Source organism: Lepidochelys olivacea (assembly GCF_965140295.1).
Source record: "Lepidochelys olivacea isolate rLepOli2 genome assembly, chromosome: 2".
NCBI lineage: Eukaryota > Metazoa > Chordata > Testudines > Cheloniidae > Lepidochelys > Lepidochelys olivacea.
The window spans coordinates 238,172,818-238,186,876 of record NC_140412.1 but is presented as its reverse complement, the minus strand read 5'-3'; the positions used below and the strand labels follow the sequence as shown (position 1 = coordinate 238,186,876).

The 14,059-nt window shown below is 40.6% G+C and overlaps 1 protein-coding gene across 6 annotated transcripts in view; it reads left to right on the top strand.

Annotated features, from left to right (window-relative positions):
* The window catches only part of MKX (mohawk homeobox), a 63,230-nt gene extending 54,031 nt beyond the window's left edge, over positions 1–9,199 (top strand). For 5 of the 6 annotated variants that reach the window (XM_084620419.1, XM_084620421.1, XM_084620417.1 and 2 more), the window contains exons 6-7: positions 6,462–6,495; positions 6,612–9,199. In XM_084620419.1, the coding sequence (XP_084476545.1) occupies positions 6,462–6,495; positions 6,612–6,798 (221 nt within the window). In that variant the 3' untranslated portion in view covers positions 6,799–9,199. The remainder of the gene's footprint in view (positions 1–6,461; positions 6,496–6,611) is intronic. The other variant, XM_084620422.1, reaches the window with a different exon arrangement.
* Positions 9,200–14,059: the final 4,860 nt, after the last annotated feature.

Below are 14,059 nucleotides of genomic sequence, written 5' to 3'. Positions count from 1 at the left end.
ACACATGTGAAACCAGGGTCTCCCAAACCAACAAAACACAGTGCACAAGAGGAGGAAAGAGAAACAGTCGAGTGCTGTTGCCAATTTTAAAATGAAGATAGTTATACACGGCCTTTTATCAACCCCGCAAATATTTTACAGTATTCACGATTTGGGGACAAAGAGCCCCTTTTGATCAGAGTTGTCTTTATTTTTGGAATAGAGAATGTAAAATTTATAAGGAATCTATACATTCTAAATATGTTTCAGTCACATGAGAGTGACTTCCTGTTAATTTCCATGTTGGTTTGTTTTCACTATGTAATCTGTAACCTTCTCTTTTTCTCTCTTCCAACCTCTCATACACACCCCTTTTCCTTTGAATTGTAAGCTCCATTTGCTCTGCATATTCTAAATGATAACAAAAAAGCAGGGTCTGGCACACAAATACTGCAATTTGCATAATCCTTTTATAAATTTCATAAAATAGGAGGGAAGGGGGATGTGCGTCCCTTAACAGGACGCAGCATAATTGATCGTTTTTTCATTAGCTGCTCACTAGAGGGAACTTTGGTGAAGCTGTTCATAATTGCACAAGTGTGTGCTGTAAAAATAATACTGTCAGGTCAAAATGAAGACTAAGCTGTAGCTGTAATTTATATTATTGAAAGCTTTGTTCTTAAATTCCAGCCTCTTTCCATATTTGGAGGCTAGACTGAAATAACTGGACAAGCCTATGAGTGTTTCTAAAATAACTGAAACTGCTGCAAGCATGTCAAAATAAGGAGATCTTAGTTTGCTGGTGTCTGTCCTAGTTGCATGGAATGGCCCTGTATTCCTCTCCTGGCTTTACACCAATTCCTTCTGGGGCATCGGACAAGCCATGTAAAGGGACACCGTCAACTTACAAAAACCACATATCTGTCTGTAAAAGTTTTGCCTGTTATCGTTACAAGTAACAGCTAAGATAAATGTAATGGAAAGACACTGGAGGAAAAACACCTTGCTCTTTCCTCAGTTTGACTTAGTGTATGTGACAGCCTGTTCTGTCTAGCCAGTTTCACTGTTTCTCTTGTGCAGTCTGTCATTCAGTTTGTGTGGGTCTTTCATGCAGTAGCAAGGGAGAGAAAAAATATTTTTAAAATAGGCAACTGTGCCGATGAAAGTACTAAAACTGGCAGGAGGGCTCAGGGTGGGCATAGTCACGAAAAAATATGACTTTTAACTTTTCTTTTGCAGTTGACGAGTTTCGAGTGAATAGTGTCACCTTCAGTACATTGCGTCTCATTTTCCCCATCTGTTCTAATGAAGATAATAACAGTTACCTCACGAGTGTGTTGTCAGGATTATTAATGAGTTAATACTTTTACAGAACTTTGAATATGAAAAACAGAATATACTATATGTGTGATGTATTAATAATGATAATTATGTGACTCCTGAAAAATACCATACTGCATTACGGAGCTATTATTGTCCAGTAACTATAATCTTGGCACTGAATGCTATAGTTTTAATGCCTACTCTATACTGAACACTTCTATTAATGGAAAGGTATATAGGATCCCATTGGTAGGAGATTTATTGGTACTTCCTGCTATAAACAACAGGGAACAAATATTCAGCCGAGCTGGTCTCTTTGGGTGCATGGTGGGAACAGAATGAAGCATTTCTGGCCAATAAAATCTAACCCTCTTGAGTGCTTGTGTAATTGGGAGCAGAAAGGAACAGCAGAAAGGAAGGTACAACAACAACAACAACAACAACAGTCATAATTATTTATTATTTATGTTGTGGTAGTTGTAGGCCAGCGTCCCCTGTACTAGACACAGTACAAACACGTAATAAAAGGGCATTTCTGACTGTTGCTGTTTAATTGTCTTTCACCCCAAGGACCCTGAAGTATTTTCCAAAGTGTACACAGAAATCACTCCTCCCCTCACTGAAGTGCATCATCCTCTGATACTTAATCCAGTACCTTTTCAGTAGGACACAGAAGAAGAATATTGGATGCAGCTGAAACTAGAGGACATTTAGAAAATGTGATATTTGGAATTCAGTAGACAGTGTTATGCAGTTGATAATGACTGCAGGTGCCTGTCATATATTTATTGCTATATATTTATCCTTACATATGCAGTGTTTCAGAGTGACAGCCGTGTTAGTCTGTATTAGCAAAAAGAAAAGGAGGACTTGTGGCACCTTAGAGACTAACCAATTTATTTGAGCATAAGTTTTCGTGAGCTACAGCTCACTTCATCGGATGCATACTGTGGAAAATACAGAAGATGTTTTTATACACACAGACCATGAAAAAAATGGGTGTTTATCACAAAAAAATCTGGATTTGTGCTGGAAATGGCCCACCTTGATTATCATACACATTGTAAGGAGAGTGATCACTTTAGATAAGCTTTTACCAACAGGAGAGTGGGTTTTGGTGGGGGGGGGGAGAAAACCTGGATTTGTGCTGGAAATGGCCCACCTTGATTATCATACACATTGTAAGGAGAGTGATCACTTTACATAAGCTATTACCAGCAGGAGAGTGGGGTGGGGGGAGAGAAAACCTTTTGTAGTGATAAACACCCAATTTTTCATGGTCTGTGTGTATAAAAACATCTTCTGTATTTTCCACAGTATGCATCCGATGAAGTAAGCTGTAGCTCACGAAAGTTTATGCTCAAATAAATTGGTTAGTCTCTAATGTGCCACAAGTACTTCTTTTCTATATGCGGTGTTGTTATAGCCGTGTTGGTCCCAGGATATTAGAGAGACCTGGTAGATGAGGTAATGTCTTTTATGGGACCAACTTCTGCTGGTGAGAGAGACGAACTTTGGAGTTCTTCTTCAAGACATAGTTGTTTATACAGTGCTTTTCATATGTAAAGTGCTATGGAGGTCCTATAATTTGGTAGTACTGTACATAGTGCATGACATGATATTGGCTTGTTCCTTTATCAAGCTACACAGGGTTGGTAACCAAAATACAATACCAAAGCCAAATGTGGACTAGAGACCTCTACAATGCAGCCTTTATTAATTTTTAGTAAAGAAGCTTGGCTCATTGAGGCTAAAGCTCCCAGTATGTATTGCTCCATCTTGATGGAACCAAAAGGAGAGCCGGGCCTCTAGAGAAAGATGTCTGCAATCAGGTCTACTTTATGCAAATTAAGATAGCTCATAGGCTCATGGCTACTAAATAGGGTAAATCTGGGGTATCCCTGCTCTCCTGAATAAAGTACTGGTCAAATTTGGGATCTGCAGTTCAAGTCTATTTTATAGTAGTTATAGGTCAAGTTTAAAATGCTCATTCTGTACATTGCTGATGACCAAGTGTTCACCTCGGTATGGTCAATGGGATTTCATATGTTTAGCATTATTAATTCAGTCCTTGCAAATACCATTGTCAAGGACAGTATTCAGTGCCAGTGTCATGCCATTTTTACCATTGCGACTGAAAAGGATCTGTCTTAGGAAACAACACCATTTTCAGGAATACATTGTATATTCTGGCTTTCAGCATTCAAGATCCCCATCTCCTTTGTTGTTCAGAAATACAGCGTCCTGTGGGTATTTTTTTACATTCAGAAGTTGTTTTCACCAATGTGTTGCCTTTGCAGTTAAAATATTCTGATTAGTTGGTATTCAGATACATAGAATGTCAAAAGACATTATGCCCAATACTCAGAGAGACGGAGCAGGACAAATTACGAGAGGTGAACAACAAGCAAAATGTAGCTTTGCTTTGTGAATTTGGTCCAGTCATTTTAAAGACTTGATCTTCCAAGGTGCTGAGCAATCCTAGAGACCCTCAATTCCCCTTGACATCAGGGGGAGGTAAAGGCACTTATCACCTGGCTGAACGGCGTCATTAGCCTTTCGGTGCTGCATTGTCCCTATCTATAAAATGGAGACAGTGCCCACCAACCTCAGTGGGTTGTTGTGAGGCTTAATTAATACTTTTTGTAAAGTGGTTTGAGATTCTTGGCTACTATAGAAGTGCAAGACAAGAAGTGCAGTAGAAACTAGGAGTAGAAGCAAAGGAATTTTGGCAGCAAAAAGGGCCACAACCCTGGAAATAAAAGGTTTTCGGAGTTCATTATACAATCTTTCTCTTTTATCAATTGTTAGCAAGAACTTTGCAAAATAATCAATGATATTTCTGTTACAGTGCAATTTTAGAGACAAACATTTTAAGTACATCTATTTGTTTTTTAAAACAAAACCTGACTGAGTTAAAGAGTTATTTTTTATTTAAAACAATAGCATTATGTAATGGTAAATGTCGGTGAGTGAGGACTAGAATTGCGTTGTATATATGCAAGTTATTTGAGTGTATTCTAGCTAAAATTAGTGCAATTTAAACTTCTCATGTAGACAAGCCCTTAGAGTCTATTTTTTGGCTGTGGTACTGGTTTGATATGACCTTGGGCAAGTCACTTTCATTTATATCTAGATGAACACTCCTAAAAAAGATTTGCAAATACTCATTGAAATCAACAGTGGAATTGGAATACTGATCACCATTCATGGCCATGTTCCTCAAATGTTTGTACAAGCAATTTTTTTGTTCACAGGAATGTTTTCCTAAAGTAAAAGTCTCACAGATGCTTGAGTGAGTGTGTGTTCTTATGGCAGTGACATTGATTATTTTTTCCGTTTCTATTTGTACACCTACCCACACAGGGTTTTTTACAAGGTGGGGCATATTCACCCCCATCCTATCCTCTTAAAATGAAAGAAAATAAATGAATCAGAAGAAAAGAATATACAGGGAGGTACAGGGTTAAGCAGGTGGCCTTTTGTTATACTGGGATGATTCAGTACATCCCACCAAATCAAATGTTTCTTCTTCTCTCTGTGACTCCCTCTCTCAGTACAGATCGCACATTTTCCCTGCTGAGACCAGTACTGAAGCAATATCCTAAAATACTGCTAGTGGGCACTGTGCTTTTGTACATTTAATCTTGGAAAGACATAGAAAATTCAGGTCCCTGACCACTTGGGAAGATTTATGAAATTCATGGCACTTCGGAAGAGGAGAGGGTATTTGTTAAAGTTTGGCACACTAGCCAAATTCTAACTCGTTTAATTATTTCCTGCCAGCTTACTTTTCTCCTGCAATGTCAGCTAGATATCATATTCTTTACTTCCTACCCTGAACTGGTATAGAATATAGCTATGTGCTGTGTTGTGCTGATAAACATATGTTGGGTTTCATGACAGAAGTGGCTGCATTCCAGTGGCGGATGAAGTGATTCTTTATATATAGTTTGCACAGTTACCTCGTAAAGTTTGTAAAGTGTTTTGGGATCCCTTCAGATGGAAGCTCTATTTAAAGAAAAGATCATCCTTGGCATTATCGTGGTAGCTGGCAACCAGTGATCAGCCTGATTCTCAAATATGTCTTCTCTGGAATCCAGACACAGACAGGGGATGCCAGCACCGTTAGGCATGTGCCTACTGTGCCTAATTGGAAATCCACTTACGTCTGTTACTGTGGAGAACTTCCTTGAATGAACAATTGTCATTCTTGAGTGGGCAAGGGTGTCATTTGCTATGGGGCAAGTTGCCCCCCAACGCTTGGTTTGCCTGGCAGATGTTTCACAGGGCTATATGCGCCACTTGGCGCACCCTGGAAACTGCAGGATTTAGCATAATCACATATAATGTTCTAGATGCTGATGCAACTTTCCCTTCCCCTCACAGAATTTTTCTGAAAAGGATCGCCTGGATGGGGCAAAGGAGAAAATGCCTGTGATACAACAAAATCACTAAAGGCTACTGATCATGTGTGTTTGTTATTTCTGTAAATATGTGTCCTTTCCAAATCCCTGTTTGTGGTTTAGTTACAAACTGGGTCAGGGTCACATTTAAAACCACATACTGTCTTGTCAGTGGAAATTTTCTTTTGTAGAAAATTTACCTTTAGATTCGTACAGGACTGTGGTTCTGCTTTTTCATGTTTCTTATCATCCCTGATGTCCTCGGGATTATTCTTTTTAACATCTAGCTTCATCCCACCAGAACCTTTAGTAAGCTTCCAGGGCCAGAGTCACCTTTGTGAAGCTGGGAGAACTACATCTACCCCCAAGCCTGGTACGCTGTGCTCAGGAGGAATTCATCCCTAGAGAGCAGCTCCTTCCCCATTCATGCTACCTACTTTGGGGGCCTTGCTGGTTATGATACCCCTGTGTCTTTACCTGGCCATAGCTTCTCAAAGTGGACTTTTTGTCACCTGGTGCCTTGCTCAGGGTCTATGCTAGTTCCTCCTGGCCAAGACCCTTGAGTGAATCTGGTCCACGGTATTTCAGGCTCTCCCATTGGATATCTATACAACTAATTTAATCAAAGACTAATCTCCATTTCAGAAGTAGTCTTATTTCCACCGGAGCCAATTTAATGCTGGGTTTGGGGGTATGTTTTGGGAAATACTCTGCGCAAAATGGACAATAATAGGATTTTCTCTCTGCTTTCAGAAACTTTGGAAAATGGACCCAACAAGTGTGAAAGGTGAGTGAGGGGCTGTCTTTGCCATTTGAATTTTTCTGTGCAATATGTACCCTGGTCACATGTCATGGTAGATATGTAATCTGTACATGTAAATGTTTGTTGTTGCTTGAATCTAGCGCAGCTAACAGAAAAGGAACAAGCAAAGACGAAACATACTGGAAGGAGATCAATGCAGCGATGGCCCTAACAAACCTTGCCCAAGGAAAGGATAAACTGCAGGGAACTACCAGCTGCATCATTCAAAAGTCATCACATATATCAGAAATAAAGACTGTTAAAGTGCCATTAGTTCAGCAGTTTTGAGAAATTGTTACATTTTTTGGTCAAATGGACATTCCTCACAGCATTGGTTTTCAGTAAAATCCGATCCACAGCTATGAAGCAAATATTGAAAATAGATCCTTTTAACATTATGGTCAGTTAAAAAATTAAAATGCACTCTCAGACCCAGACTTTTTCATTGTATTAAATAAAATGTTCAATTGCTTCTATAAAAGGCATGTAAATTATAAAATAAAGTCCATTTTTATCAAAATATTAACTTATTTTATGTTAATCAAAGTGCGCATAAAATGTCTGCATTGCTATAACAATAAGTGCCTTGCTTTCAAAAAATAAGCTATAACGTGGGCATAGTACAACACAGTTATGCCTCAAAATGACAATGCCATTAACCTTAATCTTTGTATATTATTTCAAGTGAGCCTGAGCAGTCTAGGGCTGAACACATTATTGCTGGAAGCCCTTGAGAGAATTTTTGTGTATTTGACTTATACAAATTGATGACTGGCGAATCTTAATGAAAATGTTTTGTTTTTTTTTAAATCCACAGTATTATTAAAAATTGTATAGTCTGTTTTGTCAAAGTGACAATGAGGTTGTTGTGCATGTTTCTTACCTGTATCTGCAGTGTGTTAAAATACCAAAATAACTCCTTTGAAAAGTGCAATACTGTAGAAAACATACAGGTTTAGGAATATTTCAGTCATTCAAATTAATCTGAATGCACACGTACACACAGACATTGTGATCATTAGAGATTTATAGTGGAGAAGGTTGCAGCAAGACCATCTGTACAGTCAATTTGGATTTCATCTTTCTAAAGCTTTGCTATTGACTTATTGAAGTAGTTATATACATAAACAAAACCAATCTCTTCTGGTACCAAACTAAACCTATAGTACAGTTTGTTATTTGTACTGGAGCTCAATAACTTTCCACAATGGAAACTCTTATTACTTTAATATGTCCAAATGCCTTTATTTTGTACATACTGTATCAAATAAGGACAGTTGATTGACAATTCACATTTCAATGGAAAAAAAGACATAATCAAAACTATATATACTCCAAGTTAAAACGCAAATTAAAAACATCTGGGACATGAAACACTGAAAAATATCAGCATGTATTTTAGGAGGGTTTAAAGTCAATGCTAAATCATGCGTTAAAAATAACATTTTAAGTCTCTAAACTTGACTGCTATTGAGTGATATAATCAATGTAAAAGCAGAAATTTGTGTTTGGTGTACAAGGTTTTCTTGAATCGTACAACAATATCCTAACCAGTGCTTGAATAAACAAGGGTGAAGCCAAATATAATTTGTACTGAATCAGTTACAGAAAACTGGAAAAGAGCTGATTGTTCCCAGGGTTTGGATATTTTTTCCTGTGGGTAACCTATCAGTTGTTATTGCTCGCCCTTTGGTCCTGGAATGTTGACATTGACAGCAAAACTCCCATATACTTCAGTGGAAGCAGGACTGGGCCAATAATGAAACTACCCTACAAGCATAGTCTGTTCCAGTTGCACTAAAATAGTCAAGATATATAGCAAATATCCTTTTTGTGACTTCTAGGACACTTCCCGATGTAACATACTATTATGTTGGGTTTATTTAGGGTACAGTGAAAATGATTGATATGGAAATATTTTGTACATATATATTTTTACTTTGTTTTCTAAATTGCTGATTTGCATTGACATAAAGTGCCAAGCAGGAAACATATGTCATGACTGTATGAACAGTTGAAGTATACCTCTTATTGACTTGCATCATTATGTATTTAGAATTCCATGACAATAATTTTTGATACCTGACTTACTGGATTTTTTTCATAATAATGTGAGTTTGTAACTAAGAACAGAAAGTAAATACTTCACTCTTGTTCATACTATTATAAGTTATTCTGGTATTAAATATTTTGTGACAATAAATTGATTGTCTTGTCAAACTATTCTGTTAGATATATTCTCAGTGTTTTTATTTGACTAAATGACAACAATATTTGTCATAGTGTTAAAAATGAAAAGTACTTTCAGTGACTTCTCTGGGATAAACTGGAGAAGACAAGCCATTTTAGAAACATGTGTTTGTCTTTTTTTAAACGATCAAAGCACAAAGAATAGCCTGAAAAAAACATATCAAGTAGGTTTTACAATTAACAAATACTTGCATCATTTCTTGTTACAATTTTCTTTAATTTATTTTTTTCTGTTGCTGCTTAAATGTTTTCTAAAAACATAAATGCTAATAGGTTGTATGTGTGTGTGGGTTTTTTTAAATAACAAGGATCATGATCAGTGCTGAGCCAACAGCTAATGGAGACTCAATAATTATTTATGATGTAGGAAAAACAAACATTATTAGTATTGCTCTTTTTTGTTTCAACATATGTAACCATTTTAATAAAATAAATAACTGCAAACCACATCTTGCCATTTTTGAAATAAATGGTCATTTCTCTTTCGTTAGTCATCATTTGCATGCCATGTTCTCTCTGTTTTCGTGTAGTACTATGGCGTTGTTAGAATGGGGTGCAGCGTGTGATAAGCAGAGGGAGGAGGGGAATTGTCGCCTATCTGTTAGTAGCCCCCTTGACGAGTGACTGAATGGTAGCAGCTGAGTGCACCCCAGGTCATGGCTACTGGCTGATCCTCCTGGCATAGTGTGTTGGGCTACGGAGAGGAGACTACACAGAATATGATTTCAGAATCTCACGTGGGAATTTCCCCTGAACAGTCTCATGCTCATGCTGATGGCTCTGATGCTGCCATTTCTTATGCTCTGACAGATGCTAGGCCTTTTCTCCAAAGCTGGCACAGGAAGGCAATTCTAAGCTCTATGCATCAGTGAAAGTAACTGCCTGGTGGAGGAGTCCCCCGGTGGGACGGTAGCTAGTATTAAGTCTGTCTGGGGGTCCAGTTTGTGAAGGTTGTAGCAGAGATGTTCTGAGTCAGCACATTTCTTTGGCCACACTAACAAGACACCGTCCCCACCTAGTGCTGCCACTTTTTTGGGCTGCCTTGGATGCCTCTGAATCATGTGGCAAAGGGAAGTTTGCAGCTGACTTTCACCACTGCAGACTTTCCACCCCTGGCATATATGCCAGCTTTCTGTGGCATAAAGCCTGAGCTGTTCTGGGGCTGATGCTGTTCTGTGCCACTGGACACACTCATGCATGGGCATGAAGGACACAGTTTAGAGTTGCACAAGTTAATATCAGGAAAATAAATTTCAGACTGCAGACTGAAAGCCTTTGAACACTCCCAGTGCCCACTGGCATTTAGAGTTTTGAAAGTTGCTTCAGCATTCTTGTAGGGGTGGGGAGTGTGACTAGGTGTGGATCACAAGGCTGTACTGCACTGCAACATTGCCTTGCTTTCACAACTGTAACAGAAATGGAGCCCAGAGGTGGGATTATGCTGCAAAATTTGGATCCAGATTTTGAACATGCCAAAGTTTCAGCATGTTTTGCTCCAGGATACGGGAGACTGCAAAAGTCAGATCCAGGTCTGGGGACAGAGTTAAAAGTCCCTCAAAGTGTAGGGCTGTGGATCTGATTTGGACGCCATCTGTAAACTCACCGTGTTTAACAGAGAGGGAGGTAGTTGGCCACAATACAAATACATTTTTAAAAAAGTAAGTGGAAAAGAGACATGAATGCCTAATGCTACAGAAAAGTCCCCAAATGCTTCTGTTATGTCAGCTTGGGCTATTGGCAGTGGAAGTGGTTTTTGGCAGTGGAACTTAGACCTTGCTCAAGGCTAATTTAACTCACACACCTGACTTTTTAAAGGGAATTGAGATGTAGATTCTTAATGGATGTTCTTTTTACATTTGTGCTCTGGGTCCCTTCTTCAGATTTTGATTTTCCCTTTCAGCCTCTTTTGGACTTGCTTCCTCTTCCATCTTTCTTCCTGCTTGAAAAGTATCCTATTACATACAGATGGCAACAGGACCGTTTATGCCAGAGCTCATTCTTCTGTCTAGGCCCATGTGGGTGAAGGCTATATCAGTTCAGTAGGATAGTACTGAATGACAAAGTCTCCCATTAACGGATATCTTCATTCTCCCATTCCAGTGCTAATTAACAGTTCCTAACATGTGAAGGGCTCAACAGTGTGCAGTAAAGATTGTCCAACCAACAAACTGCACTATCTATCACTATGTTCTTAACTATTACTGCTTTTGGCTATCTTAACTCCCTAAAGGACTGTCAATTTAACCATAACTGCATAAGAACTGCCAAGTCTCATTTTATGAGCTGCTGCTGAGAGTTTAGTTATTTAAGTCTGATGTTAAACAATTTTTATTGGTACTTCATGGCAAATGCTTGATTTACAGTGCTGTAAATAACCACAAATTAGGGGCATTTCTTTCCTTTACGGTAAAGGCACATTACCTTGAGGGACAGAAAGATGGTTTGCATGTGAAGACCTGGAGTCTATTCCCAGGTTTATCACAGCCTTCCTGTGTGAATTTGAGTAAGGCCTATGTAGCGTGAGTTCCAAAGGAAGTCATGGGGTAAACATCAGGGGACTGGAGCTCTCTGTTATGGATGCTTTCAAAAACGAGAATTTTCAAAGCTGTAGTCCAGAATGATCCAGAAGTTCTGAAAATGTAACCCTTGCTCTGGCTTCCCATACTGCCCGGATGCTCTGAATCTAGGTGAGCACTCACAGCCTAATGGGTTTTCAAGATGCTACTATCATATTAGGTTATGCAGTAGAGGATCATCTGTCCTATTGGGCCTGCAAGCTGCAAAATGCAAAAGTGTTCCTCGATTACTCTTGGACCCCATCTGGCAGCCAACCAGGGGCTACGCAGTGAGCACTGGGTAACGAAAAGAACAAACACAGAACTTGGAAACATACAAGACATCAGAAATGCGAATAATGGGGAGGTGTGTATGGAAAATTCACATCACTAATAGTATGGCTGCCTAGAATACCTGCTGGAGAAATGGTACGTTCATGAGGCTAGGGGCAACTGTTGCATATTCTCCCACAAAGGGTGAGGGTGCTGTAAGTACTGTAGCTTCTTTCATATTATGGCCACCTGAATCCCTGCTTCACTTTCTCCCTGTTCAGCAGAGGTCATTAATTCATTTATGTCTGCCCCATCAGGCCAGTGTAGTCCAGGTCTCACAGCAGTATTATGTAGCATAGAACAGATCAGGAAAACCCTGTTAACATTTGCAAAGGGTTATTTCAATGGGCTACCAGTCTGATGCTGATGCTTTGTTCTCATTTTGACAAGGTCAAGTGACCTCTCTGTGGCCACATAGGTGGAGCTGGGAACACTGCACTTCTTTGGGTTGACCCTGTTGGAAATTCACTGTGGGGCTCAGGAGCCATCTTCTCAAGGAAAACTCTCAGGCTCCTGAGGGAAGGAAGGAGCTGAAGTAGCAGACAGAATGTGGTCTTGTGGGAGTCTGTGTGGTGTGCATAGTGTTTGCTTGCTCATTCAGGATGACCATAGACTTGCTGGCTCAACTCTCAAACAGTGCAGAGAGGGATGCTTTGTTTAACACCCAGGAGTCCCTGTTGCGCCTAGATGCACCGCCTTGATGTTGGTTGCTGGGGCTATCAGCAGGGATTGGGTCCTGCCCCCCTCTGGAGTCACCTGGGGCACAAGGCTGAAGGACCAGGCAGCCAGTGAGTTCCCGGCCTTCACAGGGGCAGTGGGGCTCAAGCTTTGGGCTTCAGCCCTGAGGTAGCAGGGAGGCAGGCTCTGGACATGGGGCTTGGGCTCCAGCCCTGGGCTCTGGCTGCACAACAGCAGGCCCCAGGCTCTGGCCACACAGCTTTGAGTTCCGTCGTTGGGCCCTGTCCTTCAGCCGCGAGGCTTCAGGCTCTGGCAGCAGGGCTTCAAGCTCCGGTCCCCTGCTACCTCTGCCAACCCCCATCTTCCCTGGCCCCCAATGCCTCCCCTGATCCTCCATCCAGGGCTTAATTTTTCCCCAGGCTTGCCAGGGCTGAGTAAGACTGCTGTGAAAAGCAATACTTGTATGTTTGTTAATATCACTTTTCACAACAGACTTACTAGCTAGCAATAAATATATACATGTCCAAATCATCATAATTTGTGCATATTTATTTGGTTTTCCTAAAGGTAATTAAGTATTTCATGAAAAAGTGTGAGTGTGGCCACCAGCAAGAGTTGGTGGCTGTATTCTTAGGCCACCAAAAAAATTGTTCTAAGAACCTCTGCTCTAGAAGGACCTACCAAACCACATTTTTTCTCAGTATGACCTAGCCTGTCCAGAATTTGGTCATTGCCTGCTCCACTGGTTCCTTCTATTGGGATAAAGTTGGCAATTTCTCCTGACAACAGGATTTCACCTCCAACTCCAGGACGACCCGAATGTCCATGGGCCAGGCTTCCTGCCAATCCAAGACAGGTGCCACCTTTGACATGATAACACTATTTCAGTTCAGCCACAGCTGAGCTTTTTATCCTTTTCCCTCTTCTGCTGTCTTCCCTGATATCTGTGCTTGGCTGTCTGTCTGTGTTTGGTTGTGGAAAGTTAAAGCTTGGTAAGTAACTGCAGTAACATTTACATCAGCAGTGAAGAAAAGTATGAGAGACAAAGCTGATTTTGGAAACCATGTTTCCCTTGTCCGCCTAGTAAATAAAGGAGATGTTTTAACACCAAAAGGGGGCGTTGTTGGTTCCTGAGAAGCTGGGACTTACAGCTCAAAAAGACCTCTCATATATTGCACTAGCTAGGGAGCACTCTGACCTTCATGTGGGCCACAGGTGTGATATCATTCTGAGGTCGGGGCACACACAGCAGGTGAATGGGGTGAGGGCTCAAGCATTTGAACGGACTGCCCGTGCCAATCAGCCCTTCTGGATCTTTCCATTTTCTCTCTGGAGTCTGTTGCAATCCTGGGACTCACAAAGCTGCTGTGGAGGTGAGAGAGGAGCCTGAAGATGGGACAAAATTATGCTTTGTGCAAGAGTCGCTTGGGGATTCCAGGGAAGCTGTCTTAGCTCCTCCCCCTTCCCAATTGCCCTGAGGGGGGGAATTTTCATTCTTGATGATCCTGTTCTCCCTACTTGGCAGCCTCATATAGGAATTGTCTGTAGGTCTGTAAATGATGGGGTAACATGTGGCACATTCATGAGCTACCCAGATGTCACACAGCCAGAGATAACCCTTACCCTGTGCTGGGATGGCAGATGAGGAACAACATATATGGCCATGGAAAGCAGGTTCATAGATTCCCCAGCCTGTGGTGCAGAGAGACTGCATTGTTCCTGTGGGTTCCCCC